Source organism: Coregonus lavaretus (assembly GCF_964263955.1).
Source record: "Coregonus lavaretus genome assembly, chromosome: 21".
Classification (NCBI taxonomy): Eukaryota; Metazoa; Chordata; class Actinopteri; order Salmoniformes; family Salmonidae; genus Coregonus; species Coregonus lavaretus.
In genome coordinates this window covers 640,537-665,395 of record NC_140008.1, presented here as the reverse complement: position 1 = coordinate 665,395, position 24,859 = coordinate 640,537, and the positions used below count along the sequence as shown (strand labels likewise).

The window sequence follows — 24,859 nt, the reverse complement described above, 5'->3', positions numbered from 1 at the left end:
ATGGCCTTAGTGGGAGTGGCCATAGAGTTCTATAGGAGTGCATGACCACTTCACCACAACATGTCACCCTATATGGGAACGAGATGAGGTGTAATATGACCAACATGTCACCCTATATGGGAACGAGATGAGGTGTAATATGACCAACATGTCACCCTATATGGGAACGAGATGAGGTGTAATATGACCAACATGTCACCCTATATGGGAACGAGATGAGGTGTAATATGACCAACATGTCACCCTATATGGGAACGAGATGAGGTGTAATATGACCAACATGTCACCCTATATGGGAACGAGATGAGGTGTAATATGACCAACATGTCACCCTATATGGGAACGAGATGAGGTGTAATATGACCAACATGTCACCCTGTATGGGAACGAGATGAGGTGTAATATGACCAACATATGACCACTTCACCACAACATGTCACCCTTTATAAAGCACATTTATATCATATTCGACGGTGGGTGACGTTACATTTGACATTGGGTGATTGTCAGTTATGCCACATTTATAAACCCTTTATAAAGCATGACATACAGTTATAGATGCTTTGTAACACATTTATGCAGTGCTTATGAAGGCTTTATGAAGCGCAACGTCATTTAAAGCGGGTCCAAATGCAGTTACGAGAGACTGTAATGATGACAACATCCTGGTCCCACTAAAGACACACAGGGACAAAGTGTGCATACTAAATGCACCCTATACCCTATTTACTGCACTACTTTGGACCAGAACAAAAAACTATTTTACTTTAGGTAAAGTAGAAGGGACACAATCTGGAAGGGACTGAAGTTGATAGAGATTCCGGAGGCTGTGATTGGTGCAGGGCGAGAGGGATCCACTCGCTCCAGTAGATCACAGCTGAGGAGAGGACGAATGAGAAGAGGGTTCAGTGGTTGAAAACCGCAACAGGGTGTAAAGACCGCTACTTCAAATTACAATCTGTGATACAGATATCATCTGTGATATAGCACTACAGATATAGATTCTAGGCCTAAATTACAATCTGTGATATAGCACTACAGATATAGAATCTAGGCCTAAATTACAATCTGTGATATAGCACTACAGATATAGAATCTAGGCCTAAATTACAATCTGTGATATAGCACTACAGATATAGAATCTAGGCCTAAATTACAATCTGTGATATAGCACTACAGATATAGATTCTAGGCCTAAATTACAATCTGTGACATAGCACTACAGATATAGAATCTAGGCCTAAATTACAATCTGTGATATAGCACTACAGATAGAATCTAGGCCTAAATTACAATCTGTGATATAGCACTACAGATATAGAATCTAGGCCTAAATTACAATCTGTGATATAGCACTACAGATATAGAATCTAGGCCTAAATTACAATCTGTGATATAGCACTACAGATATAGAATCTAGGCCTAAATTACAATCTGTGATATAGCACTACAGATATAGAATCTAGGCCTAAATTACAATCTGTGATATAGCACTACAGATATAGAATCTAGGCCTAAATTACAATCTGTGATATAGCACTACAGATATAGAATCTAGGCCTAAATTACAATCTGTGATATAGCACTACAGATATAGAATCTAGGCCTAAATTACAATCTGTGATATAGCACTACAGATATAGAATCTAGGCCTAAATTACAATCTGTGATATAGCACTACAGATATAGAATCTAGGCCTAAATTACAATCTGTGATATAGCACTACAGATATAGAATCTAGGCCTAAATTACAATCTGTGATATAGCACTACAGATATAGAATCTAGGCCTAAATTACAATCTGTGATATAGCACTACAGATATAGAATCTAGGCCTAAATTACAATCTGTGATATAGCACTACAGATATAGAATCTAGGCCTAAATTACAATCTGTGATATAGCACTACAGATATAGAATCTAGGCCTAAATTACAATCTGTGATATAGCACTACAGATATAGAATCTAGGCCTAAATTACAATCTGTGACATAGCACTACAGATATAGAATCTAGGCCTAAATTACAATCTGTGACATAGCACTACAGATATAGAATCTAGGCCTAAATTACAATCTGTGATATAGCACTACAGATATAGAATCTAGGCCTAAATTACAATCTGTGATATAGCACTACAGATATAGAATCTAGGCCTAAATTACAATCTGTGATATAGCACTACAGATATAGAATCTAGGCCTAAATTACAATCTGTGATATAGCACTACAGATATAGAATCTAGGCCTAAATTACAATCTGTGATATAGCACTACAGATATAGAATCTAGGCCTAAATTACAATCTGTGATATAGCACTACAGATATAGAATCTAGGCCTAAATTACAATCTGTGATATAGCACTACAGATAGAATCTAGGCCTAAATTACAATCTGTGATATAGCACTACAGATATAGAATCTAGGCCTAAATTACAATCTGTGATATAGCACTACAGATATAGAATCTAAGCCTAAATTACAATCTGTGATATAGCACTACAGATATAGAATCTAGGCCTAAATTACAATCTGTGACATAGCACTACAGATATAGAATCTAGGCCTAAATTACAATCTGTGACATAGCACTACAGATATAGAATCTAGGCCTAAATTACAATCTGTGATATAGCACTACAGATATAGAATCTAGGCCTAAATTACAATCTGTGATATAGCACTACAGATATAGAATCTAGGCCTAAATTACAATCTGTGATATAGCACTACAGATATAGAATCTAGGCCTAAATTACAATCTGTGATATAGCACTACAGATATAGAATCTAGGCCTAAATTACAATCTGTGATATAGCACTACAGATATAGAATCTAGGCCTAAATTACAATCTGTGATATAGCACTACAGATATAGATTCTAGGCCTAAATTACAATCTGTGATATAGCACTACAGATAGAATCTAGGCCTAAATTACAATCTGTGATATAGCACTACAGATAGAATCTAGGCCTAAATTACAATCTGTGATATAGCACTACAGATATAATCTAGGCCTAAATTACAATATGTGATATAGCACTACAGATATAGAATCTAGGCCTAAATTACAATCTGTGATATAGCACTACAGATATAGAATCTAGGCCTAAATTACAATCTGTGATATAGCACTACAGATATAGAATCTAGGCCTAAATTACAATCTGTGATATAGCACTACAGATATAGAATCTAGGCCTAAATTACAATGAAGACGCCTCACTGACGGTATGGGACGGGGACGGGGACGGGGACGGGGGGGGACGGGGTAGAGAGACACACTGACACTGCTGCCATGTGATGCAGAGAGCTCAGTACAACTGTCTGACCCCTTCAGAACCCTAAGTGAAGTTAGAACTCACTGCCAAGCCTCTGTGACGGGGAGGCGTGTAGAGAGGGACGCTGTGACACTGCTACCATGTGCCTCATAGAGACGCACCACCAGAGCATCCTTCCTGTCCTCCGCCTGGAAGGAGAGAATAGGACCATTAAATACGTTGGAAATCGCATGATAGAAACTGTCAGGAAATACAATCAGCAATGAAACATGCAATAAAAATCTCAAAGTTGCTGAACAGAACGTATTACAGTAAAGCAGGCCAATTTGTCATCTTCAGCGTCTGCTAAATGGCATATTATATTATATTCAGTCAGCTATTCAGTATCCACACTACTTGGTACCCTCCCAGGAAATGGCCCTTTGTCTAAACTCACTGAGCCCTTCCCAGCTCACCCAACCTGCTTTGACACATGTGGAAATCAAGTAAGGGTTATTTCCTGGCAGGGTCCCCACCTGTTTGATGGTCTCCAGGATGACGGCTGCAGCGCTGACAGAGAAGGCGCTCCAGACTGCAGAGCCGGGGGAATGGTCGATTAGCCTCAGAGGGTAGTTGAGGTTGTAGGCATACTGGATGACTGACGCTTCCTGGAAGGTTCCTGAAGGGCAGCAGGAAGCCTAGCGGTTAGCGCGTTGGGCCAGTAACTGAAAGGTTGCTGGTTTGAATACCCGAGCCCACAAGGTGAAAAATCTGTCTGTGCCCTTGAGCAAGGCACTTAATCCTAATTTGCTCCAGGAGTGCTGTACAACACATTACACTGGACCTATCATACTACTATGGCTGACCCTGTAGAACAACACATTACACTGCACCTATCATACTACTATGGCTGACCCTGTAAAACAACACATTACACTGGACCTATCATACTACTATGGCTGACCCTGTAAAACAACACATTACACTGCACCTATCATACTACTATGGCTGACCCTGTAAAACAACACATTACACTGGACCTATCATACTACTATGGCTGACCCTGTAAAACAACACATTACACTGCACCTATCATACTACTATGGCTGACCCTGTAAAACAACACATTACACTGGACCTATCATACTACTATGGCTGACCCTGTAAAACAACACATTACACTGGACCTATCATACTACTATGGCTGACCCTGTAGAACAACACATTACACTGGACCTATCATACTACTATGGCTGACCCTGTAGAACAACACATTACACTGGACCTATCATACTACTATGGCTGACCCTGTAGAACAACACATTACACTGGACCTATCATACTACTATGGCTGACCCTGTAAAACAACACATTACACTGGACCTATCATACTACTATGGCTGACCCTGTAAAACAACACATTACACTGCACCTATCATACTACTATGGCTGACCCTGTAAAACAACACACTGCACCTATCATACTACTATGGCTGACCCTGTAGAACAACACATTACACTGGACCTATCATACTACTATGGCTGACCCTGTAGAACAACACATTACACTGGACCTATCATACTACTATGGCTGACCCTGTAGAACAACACATTACACTGGACCTATCATACTACTATGGCTGACCCTGTAAAACAACACATTACACTGGACCTATCATACTACTATGGCTGACCCTGTAAAACAACACATTACACTGCACCTATCATACTACTATGGCTGACCCTGTAGAACAACACATTACACTGGACCTATCATACTACTATGGCTGACCCTGTAAAACAACACATTACACTGGACCTATCATACTACTATGGCTGACCCTGTAAAACAACACATTACACTGGACCTATCATACTACTATGGCTGACCCTGTAAAACAACACATTACACTGGACCTATCATACTACTATGGCTGACCCTGTAGAACAACACATTACACTGGACCTATCATACTACTATGGCTGATCCTGTAAAACAACACATTACACTGCACCTATCATACTACTATGGCTGACCCTGTAAAACAACACATTACACTGCACCTATCATACTACTATGGCTGACCCTGTAAAACAACACATTACACTGCACCTATCATACTACTATGGCTGACCCTGTAAAACAACACATTACAATGCACCTATCATACTACTATGGCTGACCCTGTAAAACAGGGGTGTCAAACTCATTTTAGCTCAGGGGCCACATGGAGGAAAATCTATTCCCAAGTGGGCCGGACCGGAAAAATCATGGTATATATAACTTAAAAACAACAACTTCAGATTGTTTTCTTTGTTTTAATACGATCAACATACAACATAAAGCTGGAGCCTGAGGACAGTGTGTCCAAAATAGTACAAGCACAACATCACTATTAATCATAAAACACGTCAAGTTTATTTGAAAATTCAAAAGAAAAAGAACACACAAACACACAATGCAGAACTGTTTCACAGATCACAGAACTATATCAGGGTGTCATTTCTCAGGCAGAAATGTAGATACAAATAATGAAATCCTGTTCCCCAAACAAGTGCAAGAACCACAGAGTCAAGAATAGGTTAAATATACAAATAAAATCAATTAAAAACAATAGCACATCAACATAAAAACATATAAACATAAAGCTGGAGCCTGAGGACAGTGTCCAAAAGCACAACATCACTATTAATCATAAAACACCTCAAGTTATTTGAAGGTTTTGAGGACAAAGAACACACAAACACACAATGCCTCAGTGATTCACAGAAGTATATCACAGATCACAGAACTATATCAGGGTGTCATTTCTCAGGCAGAAATGTAGATACAAATAATGAAATCCTGTTCCCCAAACAAGTGCAAGAACCACAGAGTCAAGAATAGGTTAAATATACAAATAAAATCAATTAAAAACAATAGCACATCAACATAAAAACATATAAACATAAAGCTGGAGCCTGAGGACAGTGTCCAAAAGCACAACATCACTATTAATCATAAAACACCTCAAGTTATTTGAAGGTTTTGAGGACAAAGAACACACAAACACACAATGCCTCAGTGATTCACAGAAGTATATCACAGATCACAGAACTATATCAGGGTGTCATTTCTCAGGCAGAAATGTAGATACAAATAATGAAATCCTGTTCCCCAAACAAGTGCAAGAACCACAGAGTCAAGAATAGGTTAAATATACAAATAAAATAAAATCAATTAAAAACAATAGCACATCAACATAAAAACATATAAACATAAATCTGAAAGCGTTGCTCAAACTCCCGTAACAGTCCAGTTATTTTATCTTTGAACCGCTTCATGTCTGCCACATGTTGGGTCGCGCACACATTTTTCAGACAGGGGAAGTGAGCTGCATCACCACCGGCGAGTTGCGTCTCCCACAATGACAGCTTCAACTTGAAAGAACGTATGCTGTCATAATACTGCGTGGCAACTTTGTTGCACCCTTGCAGCTGTTTGTTCAAGTTATTCAGGTGCTCTGTAACATCCACCATAAATGCAAGGTCCGGCATCCATTCTGCGGAATGAAATTCTAACACTGGTTTGCCCTTTTCTTCCATGAACTGTTCAATTTCTTCTCGTAAATCAAAGAAACGCCTCAGCACAGCACCTCGGCTTAACCATCTTACCTCAGTGTGGTATGGCAGGCCATAGATGTGGTCTTTCTCTCTGAGAAGGCTGTCAAACTGACGGTGATTCAGGCTTCTGGATCGGATGAAATTAACAGTTTGGATGACCACCTTCATGACGTTATCCATCTTTAATGACTTGCAACACAAAGCCTCCTGGTGCAAAATACAGTGAAAAGTCAAAAAATCACATCCTCCATTTGCAGATTGCACTTTCTCTCTGAACTTTGTCACAACGTCTGCTTTTTTCCCGATCATTGAGGGCGCACCATCTGTAGCCAGGCTGACAGCGCGGGACCAGTCAACTCCGACCCTGTCCAGCGCGCCGACGAGTGCGGTATAAATATCAGCTGCTGTCGTTGTATCTGTCATCGGCACCAACTCCACGAACTCCTCGGTGACGGTCAATGTGTCATCAACTCCGCGGATGAAAAAATGGCCAGTTGTGCAACATCTGTAATGTCCGTGCTTTCATCAATTGCAACCGAAAACGCAATAAATGACTTTACTTTTTGCTTCAACTGGCTGTCCAAATCCACTGAAAGATCAACCACACAACTACTGACCACAGTTACATCTATAGAAGAGACAGAAATGCTTATGGGGAAGGTGTTGCTGTATATATTCAGAGCCATATCCCTGTAATGGTTAGAGAAGATCTTATGTAAAGTGTGGTTGCAGGTTCACCTGACAGATCTAAAGCCTTTTCTTTTGGGGTGTTGCTATAGGCCACCAAGTGCTAACAGTCAGTATTTAAATAATATGTGTGAAATGCTTGATATTGTATCTGATGTAAACAGAGAGGTCTACTTTCTTGGGGACCTGAATATTGAATACTGGTTTTCATCAAGCTGTCCGCTCAAGAGGAAGCTTCTCGTGTAACCAGTGCCTGTAATCTGGTTCAGGTTATTAATCAACCTACCAGGGTGTTTACAAACAATACAGGAACAAGATCATCCACATGTATTGATCACATTTTTACTAATACTGTAGAACTTTGTTCTGAAGCTGTATCCGTACCCATTGGATGCAGTGATCACAATATAGTGGCTATATCCAGGAAAGACAAAGTTCCACAGCTGGGCCTAAAATAGTATATAAGAGATCATACAAAAGATTTAGCTGTGACTCTTATGTGAATGATGTAAAAAATATTTGTTGGTCTGATGTGATTAATAAGGAGCATCCAGATGCTGCACTTGATGAATTTAGTAAATTGCTTCTTCCAATTATTGATAAACATGCACCTGTTAAGAAACTGACTGTTAGAACTGTTAAGGCTCCGTGGATTGATGAGGAATTGAAAAACTGTCTGGTTGAAAGAGACGGGGCAAAAGGAGTGGCTAATAAGTCTGGCTGCACATCTGACTGGCTGACTTACTGCAAACTGAGAAATGATGTGACTAAACTCAACAAAAAGAAGAAGAAACAGTATTATGAAGCCAAGATCAATGATATAAGGATTGATGGAAGAAATGAAATTATAGGTAGAAAGACAAATTCAACTCCATCTTTCATCGAATCAGATGGCTTATTCATCACAAAACCATTTGATGTTGGCAATTATTTTAATGATTACTTCATTGGCAAAGTGGGCAAACTTAGGCAAGAAATGCCCACAACGAACAGTGAGCCATTGTACTCATGCATTAAAAAACAAATAATGAAAGAAAAGCATTGCAAGTTTGAATTTTGTAAAGTTAGTGTGGGAGAGGTGGAAAAATTATTGTTATCGATCAATAATGACAAACCTCCTGGCATTGACAACTTAGATGGAAAGCTACTGAGGATGGTAGCTGACTCTATAGCCACTCCTATCTGTCATATCTTTAATCTGAGTCTAGAGGAAAGTCTTTGTCCTCAGGCCTGGAGGGAAGCCAAAGTCATTCCACTACCCAAGAGTGGTAAAGCAGCCTTTACTGGTTCTAACAGCAGACCTATAAGCTTGCTGCCAGCTCTTAGCAAACTGTTGGAATTAATTGTGTTTGACCAAATACAATGCTATTTCTCTGTAAACAAATTAACTACAGACTTTCAACATGCTTATAGGGAAGGGCACTCAACATGTACTGCACTGACACAAATGACTGATGATTGATTGACATATATTTATAATAAGAAGATTGTGGGAGCTGTACTGTTAGATTTCAGTGCAGCCTTTGATATTATTGACCATAACCTGTTGTTGAGAAAACGTATGTGTTATGGCTTTTCAACCTCTGCTATATCATGGATTCAGAGCTATCTATCTAATAGAACTCAAAGGGTTTTCTTTAATGGAAGCTTCTCTAATGTCAAACATGTAAAGTGTGGTGTACCGCAGGGCAGCTCTCTAGGCCCTCTACTCTTTTCTATTTTTACCAATGACCTGCCACTGGCATTAAACAAAGCATGTGTGTCCATGTATGCTGATGATTCAACCATATACGCATCAGCAACCACAGCTAATGAAGTCACCGAAACCCTTAACAAAGAGTTGCATTCTGTTTTGGAATGGGTGGCCAGTAATAAACTGGTCCTGAACATCTCTAAAACTAAGAGCATTTTATTTGGTACAGATCATTCCCTAAGTTCTAGACCTCAGCTGAATCTGGTAATGAATGGTGTGGTTGTTGAACAAGATGAGGAGACTAAATTACTTGGCGTTATCTTAGATTGTAAACTATCATGGTCAAAACATATAGATTCAATGGTTGTAAACATGGGGAGAGGTCTGTCCATAATAAAGAGATGCTCTGCTTTTTTGACCCCACACTCCAAAAAGCAAGTTCTGCAGGCTCTAGTTTTGTCTAATCTTGATTATTGTCCAGTCGTGTGGTCGAGTGCTGCAAGGAAAGACCTAGTTAAGCTGCAGCTGGCCCAGAACAGAGCAACACGTCTTGCTCTTCATTGTAATCAGAGGGCTGATATAAATACTATGCATGCCAGTCTCTCTTGGCTAAGAGTTGAGGAGAGACTGACTGCATCACCTCTTCTTTTTATAAGAAACATTAATGTGTTGAAAATCCCAAATTGTTTGCGTCGTCAACTTACACACAGCACTGACACACACACTTACCCCACCAGACCTGCCACCAGGGGTCTTTTCACAGTCCCCAAATCCAGAACAAATTCAAGAAAGCGTACAGTATTATATAGAGCCATTATTGCATGGAACTCTGTTCCATCTCATATTGCTCAAATAAACAGCAAACCTGGTTTCAAAAAACAGATAAAGCAACACCTCACGGCACAACGCCTCTCCCCTATTTGACCTAGATAGTTTGTGTGTATGTATTGATATGTAGGCTACGTATGCCTTTAAAAAATGTTTTATGTAGTTCTGTCCTTGAGCTGTTCTTGTCTATTAATGTTCTGTATTATGTCATGTTTCATGTTCTGTGTGGACCCCAGGAAGAGTAGCTGCTGCTTTTGCAACAGCTAATGGGGATCCTAATAAAATACCAAATTACCAATACAGCTACTGACCACAACCACACTACTGATCACAACTACTGACAACAACCACAAAACAAATACAGACCACAACTACTGACCACAACTACTGACCACAGCTACTAACCACAACTACTGACCACAGCTACTAACCACAGCTACTGACCACAACTACTGACCACAGTTACTAACCACAACTAATGACCACAACACACACAACTACTGAACCACACAACTACTGACAATACCTACTGACCAGAATCACTGACCACAACTACTGACCACAACCACAAATCTACCTACCACAACCACACAATTACTGACCACACAATTACTGACAACAACACAACTACAGGCCATAACTTCTTACCACACCTACTGACCACAAATACTGACCACAACCACACAACTACTGACCACAACTCCTAACTACAACTACTTACCCCAACAACACAACTAATGACCACATCTACTGAACCACACAACTAATGACCACAAATACAGACCACAACAATACAACTACTGACCACACCTACTGACCACAACAATACAACTACTGACCACAACTACTGACCACAACCACACAACGACTGACCACAATTACTGACCACAACCAAAAAACCACTGACCACAACTACTGACAACAACATAACTATAGACATAACTCCTGACCATAACGACTGAACACAACTACTGACCACAACCACACGAATATTGAACACAACAACACCACAACTACTGAGTGGTACTACTGACCACAACTACTGACCACAACCACTAAACTACTGACCACAACTACTGACCACAACCACATAATTACTGACCACAACTAGTGACAACAACCACATAATTACTGACCACACAACTACTGAAGCACACAACTAATGACCACAACCACACAACGACTGACCACAACTACTGACCACAGCTACTGACCACGACTGACTACTACAGACCACAACTACTGACCACAACCACAAAACTACTGACCACAACCACACAACTACTGACCACACAACTACTGACCACACAACTACTGACCACAATGACTGTCTACTACTGCTCTGGTCCAACTCTGGTCCTGGGCATAGCTATCTAGCTCTGGTTCGCACTAGCTCTGGTCCTGGGCATAGCTATCTAGCTCTGGTTCGCACTAGCTCTGGTCCTGGGCATAGCTATCTAGCTCTGGTTCGCATTAACTCTGGTCCGCACTATAAATTATAACGACTTAAATGTACATAAATTAGCATATAATACCCACCAACAATAACTGTAACTCTTGAACCATTCAAGCTAGAGATACCAAACCAACTTTCACATGTTCTGGCTATCCTAACTTCAAATTCTTTAAAACGTTGTCAACTGTAACTATATAAATTAGCATAAAATAACCCACCAACAGTAAAAAAATATACTTTCAAAAGAGCTGAAGCCAGTCACACAATTTTTCTCAATGGAAAATGACCATCTAGTTTCTTCCTTGTTTTCTGATTTTGTATTGTGGTTTTATTGTTTCATGATAGCTTGGCAGAGTAAGATTTCCAATGTCTTCATTTCACATGGCAAATAAACATTACAATTTTGAAAAAAAAAAAAAAAAAAGTTTTTCAAAAGTAACTCACCTGTGTGTGGCATGACAGCGTAGGTGAACTGATGACTGCCCATGTCAGCGTTGGCATCAGGAGCCTTAGGAGCTCGCAGTCTTTTAAGAAGAACAATACAAGAACAGTCTTAGGAAGGACAGAAAGAATGCTGTTATGTTAACTATGTTAGTAATATGTGGAACCCACTATCCTGGCGTTGACAGAATGCTGTTACGTTAACTATGTTAGTAATATGTAGAACCCACTATCCTGGCGTTGACAGAATGCTGTTACGTTAACTACGTTAGTAATATGTGGAACCCACTATCCTGGCGTTGACAGAATGCTGTTACGTTAACTATGTTAGTAATATGTGGAACCCACTATCCTGGCGTTGACAGAATGCTGTTACGTTAACTATGTTAGTAATATGTGGAACCCACTATCCTGGCGTTGACAGAATGCTGTTACGTTAACTATGTTAGTAATATGTGGAACCCTCTATCCTGGCGTTGACAGAATGCTGTTATGTTAACTATGTTAGTAATATGTGGAACCCACTATCCTGGCGTTGACAGAATGCTGTTACGTTAACTATGTTAGTAATATGTGGAACCCACTATCCTGGCGTTGACAGAATGCTGTTATGTTAACTATGTTAGTAATATGTGGAACCCACTATCCTGGCGTTGACAGAATGCTGTTATGTTAACTATGTTAGTAATATGTGGAACCCACTATCCTGGCGTTGACAGAATGCTGTTAGTAATATGTGGAACCCACTATCCTGGCGTTGACAGTATGCTGTTACGTTAACTATGTTAGTAATATGTGGAACCCACTATCCTGGCGTTGACAGAATGCTGTTATGTTAACTATGTTAGTAATATGTGGAACCCACTATCCTGGCGTTGACAGAATGCTGTTACGTTAACTATGTTAGTAATATGTGGAACCCTCTATCCTGGCGTTGACAGAATGCTGTTACGTTAACTATGTTAGTAATATGTGGAACCCTCTATCCTGGCGTTGACAGAATGCTGTTACGTTAACTATGTTAGTAATATGTGGAACCCACTATCCTGGCGTTGACAGAATGCTGTTATGTTAACTATGTTAGTAATATGTGGAATCCACTATCCTGGCGTTGACAGAATGCTGTTACGTTAACTATGTTAGTAATATGTGGAACCCACTATCCTGGCGTTGACAGAATGCTGTTATGTTAACTACGTTAGTAATATGTGGAACCCTCTATCCTGGCGTTGACAGAATGCTGTTATGTTAACTATGTTAGTAATATGTGGAACCCACTATCCTGGCGTTGACAGAATGCTGTTATGTTAACTATGTTAGTAATATGTGGAACCCTCTATCCTGGCGTTGACAGAATGCTGTTAGTAATATGTGGAACCCACTATCCTGGCGTTGACAGAGTGCTGTTATGTTAACTATGTTAGTAATATGTGGAACCCTCTATCCTGGCGTTGACAGAATGCTGTTACGTTAACTATGTTAGTAATATGTGGAACCCACTATCCTGGCGTTGACAGAATGCTGTTATGTTAACTATGTTAGTAATATGTGGAACCCACTATCCTGGCGTTGACAGAGTGCTGTTATGTTAACTATGTTAGTAATATGTGGAACCCACTATCCTGGCGTTGACAGAATGCTGTTATGTTAACTATGTTAGTAATATGTGGAACCCACTATCCTGGCGTTGACAGAATGCTGTTACGTTAACTATGTTAGTAATATGTGGAACCCACTATCCTGGCGTTGACAGAATGCTGTTACGTTAACTATGTTAGTAATATGTGGAACCCACTATCCTGGCGTTGACAGAATGCTGTTATGTTAACTATGTTAGTAATATGTGGAACCCACTATCCTGGCGTTGACAGAATGCTGTTAGTAATATGTGGAACCCACTATCCTGGCGTTGACAGAATGCTGTTACGTTAACTATGTTAGTAATATGTGGAACCCACTATCCTGGCGTTGACAGAATGCTGTTACGTTAACTATGTTAGTAATATGTGGAACCCACTATCCTGGCGTTGACAGAGTGCTGTTAGTAATATGTGGAACCCACTATCCTGGCGTTGACAGAATGCTGTTACGTTAACTATATTAGTAATATGTGGAACCCACTATCCTGGTGTTGAGAGAATGCTGTTATGTTAACTATGTTAGTAATATGTGGAACCCACTATCCTGGCGTTGACAGAATGCTGTTATGTTAACTATGTTAGTAATATGTGGAACCCACTATCCTGGCGTTGACAGAATGCTGTTACGTTAACTATGTTAGTAATATGTGGAACCCACTATCCTGGCGTTGACAGAATGCTGTTATGTTAACTATGTTAGTAATATGTGGAACCCACTATCCTGGCATTGACAGAATGCTGTTACGTTAACTATGTTAGTAATATGTGGAACCCACTATCCTGGCGTTGACAGAATGCTGTTAGTAATATGTGGAACCCACTATCCTGGCGTTGACAGAATGCTGTTATGTTAACTATGTTAGTAATATGTGGAACCCACTATCCTGGCATTGACAGAATGCTGTTACGTTAACTATGTTAGTAATATGTGGAACCCACTATCCTGGCGTTGACAGAATGCTGTTACGTTAACTATGTTAGTAATATGTGGAACCCACTATCCTGGCGTTGACAGAATGCTGTTATGTTAACTATGTTAGTAATATGTGGAACCCACTATCCTGGCGTTGACAGAATGCTGTTACGTTAACTATGTTAGTAATATGTGGAACCCTCTATCCTGGCGTTGACAGAATGCTGTTACGTTAACTACGTTAGTAATATGTGGAACCCACTATCCTGGCGTTGACAGAATGCTGTTATGTTAACTATGTTAGTAATATGTGGAACCCACTATCCTGGCGTTGACAGAATGCTGTTACGTTAACTATGTTAGTAATATGTGGAACCCACTATCCTGGCGTTGACAGAATGCTGTTACGTTAACTATGTTAGTAATATGTGGAACCCACTATCCTGGCGTTGACAGAATGCTGTTACGTTAACTATGTTAGTAATATGTGGAACCCTCTATCCTGGCGTTGACAGAATGCTGTTATGTTAACTATGTTAGTAATATGTGGAACCCACTATCCTGGCGTTGACAGAATGCTGTTACGTTAACTATGTTAGTAATATGTGGAACCCACTATCCTGGCGTTGACAGAATGCTGTTATGTTAACTATGTTAGTAATATGTGGAACCCACTATCCTGGCGTTGACAGAATGCTGTTATGTTAACTATGTTAGTAATATGTGGAACCCACTATCCTGGCGTTGACAGAATGCTGTTAGTAATATGTGGAACCCACTATCCTGGCGTTGACAGAATGCTGTTACGTTAACTATGTTAGTAATATGTGGAACCCACTATCCTGGCGTTGACAGAATGCTGTTATGTTAACTATGTTAGTAATATGTGGAACCCACTATCCTGGCGTTGACAGAATGCTGTTACGTTAACTATGTTAGTAATATGTGGAACCCTCTATCCTGGCGTTGACAGAATGCTGTTACGTTAACTATGTTAGTAATATGTGGAACCCTCTATCCTGGCGTTGACAGAATGCTGTTACGTTAACTATGTTAGTAATATGTGGAACCCACTATCCTGGCGTTGACAGAATGCTGTTATGTTAACTATGTTAGTAATATGTGGAACCCACTATCCTGGCGTTGACAGAATGCTGTTACGTTAACTATGTTAGTAATATGTGGAACCCACTATCCTGGCGTTGACAGAATGCTGTTATGTTAACTACGTTAGTAATATGTGGAACCCTCTATCCTGGCGTTGACAGAATGCTGTTATGTTAACTATGTTAGTAATATGTGGAACCCACTATCCTGGCGTTGACAGAATGCTGTTATGTTAACTATGTTAGTAATATGTGGAACCCTCTATCCTGGCGTTGACAGAATGCTGTTAGTAATATGTGGAACCCACTATCCTGGCGTTGACAGAGTGCTGTTATGTTAACTATGTTAGTAATATGTGGAACCCTCTATCCTGGCGTTGACAGAATGCTGTTACGTTAACTATGTTAGTAATATGTGGAACCCACTATCCTGGCGTTGACAGAATGCTGTTATGTTAACTATGTTAGTAATATGTGGAACCCACTATCCTGGCGTTGACAGAGTGCTGTTATGTTAACTATGTTAGTAATATGTGGAACCCACTATCCTGGCGTTGACAGAATGCTGTTATGTTAACTATGTTAGTAATATGTGGAACCCACTATCCTGGCGTTGACAGAATGCTGTTACGTTAACTATGTTAGTAATATGTGGAACCCACTATCCTGGCGTTGACAGAATGCTGTTATGTTAACTACGTTAGTAATATGTGGAACCCTCTATCCTGGCGTTGACAGAATGCTGTTATGTTAACTATGTTAGTAATATGTGGAACCCACTATCCTGGCGTTGACAGAATGCTGTTATGTTAACTATGTTAGTAATATGTGGAACCCTCTATCCTGGCGTTGACAGAATGCTGTTAGTAATATGTGGAACCCACTATCCTGGCGTTGACAGAGTGCTGTTATGTTAACTATGTTAGTAATATGTGGAACCCTCTATCCTGGCGTTGACAGAATGCTGTTACGTTAACTATGTTAGTAATATGTGGAACCCACTATCCTGGCGTTGACAGAATGCTGTTATGTTAACTATGTTAGTAATATGTGGAACCCACTATCCTGGCGTTGACAGAGTGCTGTTATGTTAACTATGTTAGTAATATGTGGAACCCACTATCCTGGCGTTGACAGAATGCTGTTACGTTAACTATGTTAGTAATATGTGGAACCCACTATCCTGGCGTTGACAGAATGCTGTTACGTTAACTATGTTAGTAATATGTGGAACCCACTATCCTGGCGTTGACAGAATGCTGTTACGTTAACTATGTTAGTAATATGTGGAACCCACTATCCTGGCGTTGACAGAGTGCTGTTAGTAATATGTGGAACCCACTATCCTGGCGTTGACAGAATGCTGTTACGTTAACTATATTAGTAATATGTGGAACCCACTATCCTGGTGTTGAGAGAATGCTGTTATGTTAACTATGTTAGTAATATGTGGAACCCACTATCCTGGCGTTGACAGAATGCTGTTATGTTAACTATGTTAGTAATATGTGGAACCCACTATCCTGGCGTTGACAGAATGCTGTTACGTTAACTATGTTAGTAATATGTGGAACCCACTATCCTGGCGTTGACAGAATGCTGTTATGTTAACTATGTTAGTAATATGTGGAACCCACTATCCTGGCATTGACAGAATGCTGTTACGTTAACTATGTTAGTAATATGTGGAACCCACTATCCTGGCGTTGACAGAATGCTGTTAGTAATATGTGGAACCCACTATCCTGGCGTTGACAGAATGCTGTTATGTTAACTATGTTAGTAATATGTGGAACCCACTATCCTGGCGTTGACAGAATGCTGTTACGTTAACTATGTTAGTAATATGTGGAACCCACTATCCTGGCGTTGACAGAATGCTGTTACGTTAACTATGTTAGTAATATGTGGAACCCACTATCCTGGCGTTGACAGAATGCTGTTATGTTAACTATGTTAGTAATATGTGGAACCCACTATCCTGGCGTTGACAGAATGCTGTTACGTTAACTATGTTAGTAATATGTGGAACCCTCTATCCTGGCGTTGACAGAATGCTGTTACGTTAACTACGTTAGTAATATGTGGAACCCACTATCCTGGCGTTGACAGAATGCTGTTATGTTAACTATGTTAGTAATATGTGGAACCCACTATCCTGGCGTTGACAGAATGCTGTTACGTTAACTATGTTAGTAATATGTGGAACCCACTATCCTGGCGTTGACAGAATGCTGTTATGTTAACTATGTTAGTAATATGTGGAACCCACTATCCTGGCGTTGACAGAATGCTGTTACGTTAACTACGTTAGTAATATGTGGAACCCACTATCCTGGCGTTGACAGAATGCTGTTATGTTAACTATGTTAGTAATATGTGGAACCCACTATCCTGGCGTTGACAGAATGCTGTTACGTTAACTATGTTAGTAATATGTGGAACCCACTATCCTGGCGTTGACAGAATGCTGTTATGTTAACTATGTTAGTAATATGTGGAACCCACTATCCTGGCGTTGACAGAATGCTGTTATGTTAACTATGTTAGTAATATGTGGAACCCACTATCCTGGCGTTGACAGAATGCTGTTATGTTAACTATGTTAGTAATATGTGGAACCCACTATCCTGGCGTTGACAGAATGCTGTTACGTTAACTATGTTAGTAATATGTGGAACCCACTATCCTGGCGTTGACAGAATGATGTTATGTTAACTATGTTAGTAATATGTGGAACCCACTATCCTGGCGTTGACAGAATGCTGTTATGTTAACTATGTTAGTAATATGTGGAACCCACTATCCTGGCGTTGACAGAATGCTGTTACGTTAACTATGTTAGTAATATGTGGAACCCACTATCCTGGCGTTGACAGAATGCTGTTACGTTAACTATGTTAGTAATATGTGGAACCCACTATCCTGGCGTTGACAGAATGCTGTTATGTTAACTACGTTAGTAATATGTGGAACCCACTATCCTGGCGTTGACAGAATGCTGTTATGTTAACTATGTTAGTAATATGTGGAACCCACTATCCTGGCGTTGACAGAATGCTGTTACGTTAACTATGTTAGTAATATGTGGAACCCACTATCCTGGCGTTGACAGAATGCTCTTCCAACTGAGCTACACACATCCAATTTGTTAAACTTATTTGTCAGACTCACAGAGAGAGCGTCATGGTGTTCTGGTGAACTGAGTATCCATATTTACTGTCGTTCAGCAGAGACACTCCAAAGCCGTGCTCTGATAGGTCTGCCCATTTGTGGCCCCAAACCTAGGAAGAAGCATTATTATATTGTTATATGACCAGCAACAAAACAATGTCAAGGGGAATTAGTAGATGTTTTTTTTGTGTCAGTGTATGTCAGTCAATAGCAGTAGGGAATTGTCTCTCGCTTGCTCTTTGGGGTCTAAGCCAGTATACTGTAAAGCTCTTTGGGGTCTAAGCCAGTATAATGTAAAGCTCTTTGGGGTCTAAGCCAGTATACTGTAAAGCTATTTGGGGTCTAAGCCAGTATAATGTAAAGCTCTTTGGGGTCTAAGCCAGTATACTGTAAAGCTCTTTGGGGTCTAAGCCAGTATACTGTAAAGCTCTTTGGGGTCTAAGCCAGTATACTGTAAAGCTCTTTGGGGTCTAAGCCAGTATACTGTAAAGCTCTTTGGGGTCTAAGCCAGTATACTGTAAAGCTCTTTGGGGTCTAAGCCAATAGACTCTAAAGCTCTTTGGGGTCTAAGCCAGTATACTGTAAAGCTCTTTGGGGTCTAAGCCAGTATACTGTAAAGCTCTTTGGGGTCTAAGCCAGTATAATGTAAAGCTCTTTGGGGTCTAAGCCAGTATAATGTAAAGCTCTATGGGGTCTAAGCCAGAATACTGTAAAGCTCTTTGGGGTCTAAGCCAGTATACTGTAAAGCTCTTTTGGGGTACTAGGCTGGTTACTGTAAAGCTCTTTGGGGTCTAAGCCAGTATAATGTAAAGCTCTTTGGGGTCTAAGCCAGTATACTGTAAAGCTCTTTGGGGTCTAAGCCAGTAGACTGTAAAGCTCTTTGGGGTCTAAGCCAGAATACTGTAAAGCTCTTTGGGGTCTAAGCCAGTATACTGTAAAACTCTTTGGGGTCTAAGCCAGTAGACTGTAAAGCTCTTTGGGGTCTAAGCCAGTATACTGTAAAGCTCTTTGGGGTCTAAGCCAGTATAATGTAAAGCTCTTTGGGGTCTAAGCCAGTATAATGTAAAGCTCTTTGGGGTCTAAGCCAGTATAATGTAAAGCTCTTTGGGGTCTAAGCCAGAATACTGTAAAGCTCTTTGGGGTCTAAGCCATTATACTGTAAAGCTCTTTTGGGGTACTAGGCGGGTTACTGTAAAGCTCTTTGGGGTCTAAGCCAGTATAATGTAAAGCTCTTTGGGGTCTAAGCCAGTATACTGTAAAGCTCTTTGGGGTCTAAGCCAGTAGACTGTAAAGCTCTTTGGGGTCTAAGCCAGAATACTGTAAAGCTCTTTGGGGTCTAAGCCAGTATACTGTAAAACTCTTTGGGGTCTAAGCCAGTAGACTGTAAAGCTCTTTGGGGTCTAAGCCAGTATACTGTAAAGCTCTTTGGGGTCTAAGCCAGTATAATGTAAAGCTCTTTGGGGTCTAAGCCAGTATACTGTAAAGCTCTTTGGGGTCTAAGTCAGTATACTGTAAAGCTCTATTGGGGTACTAGGCTGGTTACTGTAAAGCTCTTTGGAGTCTAAGCCAGTATAATGTAAAGCTCTTTGGGGTCTAAGCCAGTATACTGTAAAGCTCTTTGGGGTCTAAGCCAGTAGACTGTAAAGCTCTTTGGGGTCTAAGCCAGAATACTGTAAAGCTCTTTGGGGTCTAAGCCAGTATACTGTAAAGCTCTTTGGGGTCTAAGCCAGTAGACTGTACAGCTCTTTGGGGTCTAAGCCAGTATAATGTAAAGCTCTTTGGGGTCTAAGCCAGTATAATGTAAAGCTCTTTGGGGTCTAAGCCAGTATAATGTAAAGCTCTTTGGGGTCTAAGCCAGTAGACTGTAAAGCTCTTTGGGGTCTAAGCCAGTATACTGTAAAGCTCTTTGGGGTCTAAGTCAGTATACTGTAAAGCTCTTTGGGGTCTAAGCCAGTATACTGTAAAGCTCTTTGGGGTCTAAGCCAGTATATTGAAAATCTCTTTGGGGTCTAAGCCAGTATATTGTAAAGCTCTTTGGGGTTTAAGTCAGTATACTGTAAAGCTCTTTGGGGTCTAAGCCAGTATACTGTAAAGCTCTTTGGGGTCTAAGCCAGTATACTGTAAAGCTCTTTGGGGTCTAAGCCAGTATACTGTAAAGCTCTTTGGGGTCTAAGCCAGTATAATGTAAAGCTCTTTGGGGTCTAAGCCAGTATACTGTAAAGCTATTTGGGGTCTAAGCCAGTATAATGTAAAGCTCTTTGGGGTCTAAGCCAGTATACTGTAAAGCTCTTTGGGGTCTAAGCCAGTATACTGTAAAGCTCTTTGGGGTCTAAGCCAGTATACTGTAAAGCTCTTTGGGGTCTAAGTCAGTATACTGTAAAGCTCTTTGGGGTCTAAGCCAGTATACTGTAAAGCTCTTTGGGGTCTAAGCCAGTATAATGTAAAGCTCTTTGGGGTCTAAGCCAGTATAATGTAAAGCTCTTTGGGGTCTAAGCCAGTATAATGTAAAGCTCTTTGGGGTCTAAGCCAGAATACTGTAAAGCTCTTTGGGGTCTAAGCCATTATACTGTAAAGCTCTTTTGGGGTACTAGGCGGGTTACTGTAAAGCTCTTTGGGGTCTAAGCCAGTATAATGTAAAGCTCTTTGGGGTCTAAGCCAGTATACTGTAAAGCTCTTTGGGGTCTAAGCCAGTAGACTGTAAAGCTCTTTGGGGTCTAAGCCAGAATACTGTAAAGCTCTTTGGGGTCTAAGCCAGTATACTGTAAAACTCTTTGGGGTCTAAGCCAGTAGACTGTAAAGCTCTTTGGGGTCTAAGCCAGTATACTGTAAAGCTCTTTGGGGTCTAAGCCAGTATAATGTAAAGCTCTTTGGGGTCTAAGCCAGTATACTGTAAAGCTCTTTGGGGTCTAAGTCAGTATACTGTAAAGCTCTATTGGGGTACTAGGCTGGTTACTGTAAAGCTCTTTGGAGTCTAAGCCAGTATAATGTAAAGCTCTTTGGGGTCTAAGCCAGTATACTGTAAAGCTCTTTGGGGTCTAAGCCAGTAGACTGTAAAGCTCTTTGGGGTCTAAGCCAGAATACTGTAAAGCTCTTTGGGGTCTAAGCCAGTATACTGTAAAGCTCTTTGGGGTCTAAGCCAGTAGACTGTACAGCTCTTTGGGGTCTAAGCCAGTATAATGTAAAGCTCTTTGGGGTCTAAGCCAGTATAATGTAAAGCTCTTTGGGGTCTAAGCCAGTATAATGTAAAGCTCTTTGGGGTCTAAGCCAGTAGACTGTAAAGCTCTTTGGGGTCTAAGCCAGTATACTGTAAAGCTCTTTGGGGTCTAAGTCAGTATACTGTAAAGCTCTTTGGGGTCTAAGCCAGTATACTGTAAAGCTCTTTGGGGTCTAAGCCAGTATATTGAAAATCTCTTTGGGGTCTAAGCCAGTATATTGTAAAGCTCTTTGGGGTTTAAGTCAGTATACTGTAAAGCTCTTTGGGGTCTAAGCCAGTATACTGTAAAGCTCTTTGGGGTCTAAGCCAGTATACTGTAAAGCTCTTTGGGGTCTAAGCCAGTATACTGTAAAGCTCTTTGGGGTCTAAGCCAGTATAATGTAAAGCTCTTTGGGGTCTAAGCCAGTATACTGTAAAGCTATTTGGGGTCTAAGCCAGTATAATGTAAAGCTCTTTGGGGTCTAAGCCAGTATACTGTAAAGCTCTTTGGGGTCTAAGCCAGTATACTGTAAAGCTCTTTGGGGTCTAAGCCAGTATACTGTAAAGCTCTTTGGGGTCTAAGTCAGTATACTGTAAAGCTCTTTGGGGTCTAAGCCAGTATACTGTAAAGCTCTTTGGGGTCTAAGCCAGTATAATGTAAAGCTCTTTGGGGTCTAAGCCAGTATAATGTAAAGCTCTATGGGGTCTAAGCCAGAATACTGTAAAGCTCTTTGGGGTCTAAGCCAGTATACTGTAAAGCTCTTTTGGGGTACTAGGCTGGTTACTGTAAAGCTCTTTGGGGTCTAAGCCAGTATAATGTAAAGCTCTTTGGGGTCTAAGCCAGTATACTGTAAAGCTCTTTGGGGTCTAAGCCAGTAGACTGTAAAGCTCTTTGGGGTCTAAGCCAGAATACTGTAAAGCTCTTTGGGGTCTAAGCCAGTATAATGTAAAGCTCTTTGGGGTCTAAGCCAGTATACTGTAAAGCTCTTTGGGGTCTAAGCCAGTCGACTGTAAAGCTCTTTGGGGTCTAAGCCAGAATACTGTAAAGCTCTTTGGGGTCTAAGCCAGTATACTGTAAAACTCTTTGGGGTCTAAGCCAGTAGACTGTAAAGCTCTTTGGGGTCTAAGCCAGTATACTGTAAAGCTCTTTGGGGTCTAAGCCAGTATAATGTAAAGCTCTTTGGGGTCTAAGCCAGTATACTGTAAAGCTCTTTGTGGTCTAAGTCAGTATACTGTAAAGCTCTATTGGGGTACTAGGCTGGTTACTGTAAAGCTCTTTGGAGTCTAAGCCAGTATAATGTAAAGCTCTTTGGGGTCTAAGCCAGTATACTGTAAAGCTCTTTGGGGTCTAAGCCAGTAGACTGTAAAGCTCTTTGGGGTCTAAGCCAGAATACTGTAAAGCTCTTTGGGGTCTAAGCCAGTATACTGTAAAGCTCTTTGGGGTCTAAGCCAGTAGACTGTACAGCTCTTTGGGGACTAAGCCAGTATAATGTAAAGCTCTTTGGGGTCTAAGCCAGTATAATGTAAAGCTCTTTGGGGTCTAAGCCAGTATAATGTAAAGCTCTTTGGGGTCTAAGCCAGTAGACTGTAAAGCTCTTTGGGGTCTAAGCCAGTATACTGTAAAGCTCTTTGGGGTCTAAGTCAGTATACTGTAAAGCTCTTTGGGGTCTAAGCCAGTATACTGTAAAGCTCTTTGGGGTCTAAGCCAGTATAATGTAAAGCTCTTTGGGGTCTAAGCCAGTATATTGAAAATCTCTTTGGGGTCTAAGCCAGTATATTGTAAAGCTCTTTGGGGTTTAAGTCAGTATACTGTAAAGCTCTTTGGGGTCTAAGCCAGTATACTGTAAAGCTCTTTGGGGTCTAAGCCAGTATACTGTAAAGCTCTTTGGGGTCTAAGCCAGTATACTGTAAAGCTCTTTGGGGTCTAAGCCAGTATACTGTAAAGCTCTTTGGGGTCTAAGTCAGTATACTGTAAAGCTCTTTGGGGTCTAAGCCAGTATAATGTAAAGCTCTTTGGGGTCTAAGCCAGTATACTGTAAAGCTCTTTGGGGTCTAAGCCAGTATATTGTAAAGCTCTTTGGGGTCTAAGCCAGTATAATGTAAAGCTCTTTGGGGTCTAAGCCAGTATAATGTAAAGCTCTTTGGGGTCTAAGCCAGTATACTGTAAAGCTCTTTGGGGTCTAAGCCAATAGACTCTAAAGCTCTTTGGGGTCTAAGCCAGTATACTGTAAAGCTCTTTGGGGTCTAAGCCAGTATACTGTAAACCTCTTTGGGGTCTAAGCCAGTATAATGTAAAGCTCTTTGGGGTCTAAGCCAGTATAATGTAAAGCTCTTTTGGGGTACTAGGCTGGTTACTGTAAAGCTCTTTGGGGTCTAAGCCAGTATAATGTAAAGCTCTTTGGGGTCTAAGCCAGTATACTGTAAAGCTCTTTGGGGTCTAAGCCAGTAGACTGTAAAGCTCTTTGGGGTCTAAGCCAGAATACTGTAAAGCTCTTTGGGGTCTAAGCCAGTATACTGTAAAACTCTTTGGGGTCTAAGCCAGAGGACTGTAAAGCTCTTTGGGGTCTAAGCCAGTATACTGTAAAGCTCTTTGGGGTCTAAGCCAGTATAATGTAAAGCTCTTTGGGGTCTAAGCCAGTATACTGTAAAGCTCTTTGGGGTCTAAGTCAGTATACTGTAAAGCTCTTTTGGGGTACTAGGCTGGTTACTGTAAAGCTCTGTGGGGTCTAAGCCAGTATAATGTAAAGCTCTTTGGGGTCTAAGCCAGTATACTGTAAAGCTCTTTGGGGTCTAAGCCAGTAGACTGTAAAGCTCTTTGGGGTCTAAGCCAGAATACTGTAAAGCTCTTTGGGGTCTAA

General features: G+C 40.7%; 1 protein-coding gene across 1 annotated transcript in view; it reads right to left on the bottom strand.

Annotated features, from left to right (window-relative positions):
* Positions 1 to 440: 440 nt before the first annotated feature.
* man2c1 (mannosidase, alpha, class 2C, member 1) overlaps positions 441 to 24,859 on the bottom strand; it is a 96,003-nt gene continuing 71,584 nt past the window's right edge. Inside the window, 5 exon segments of the mRNA XM_084185596.1 lie at positions 441 to 877; positions 3,373 to 3,476; positions 3,804 to 3,946; positions 11,979 to 12,058; positions 18,809 to 18,918. Of these exon segments, the coding sequence (XP_084041722.1) occupies positions 763 to 877; positions 3,373 to 3,476; positions 3,804 to 3,946; positions 11,979 to 12,058; positions 18,809 to 18,918 (552 nt within the window). The 3' untranslated portion in view covers positions 441 to 762.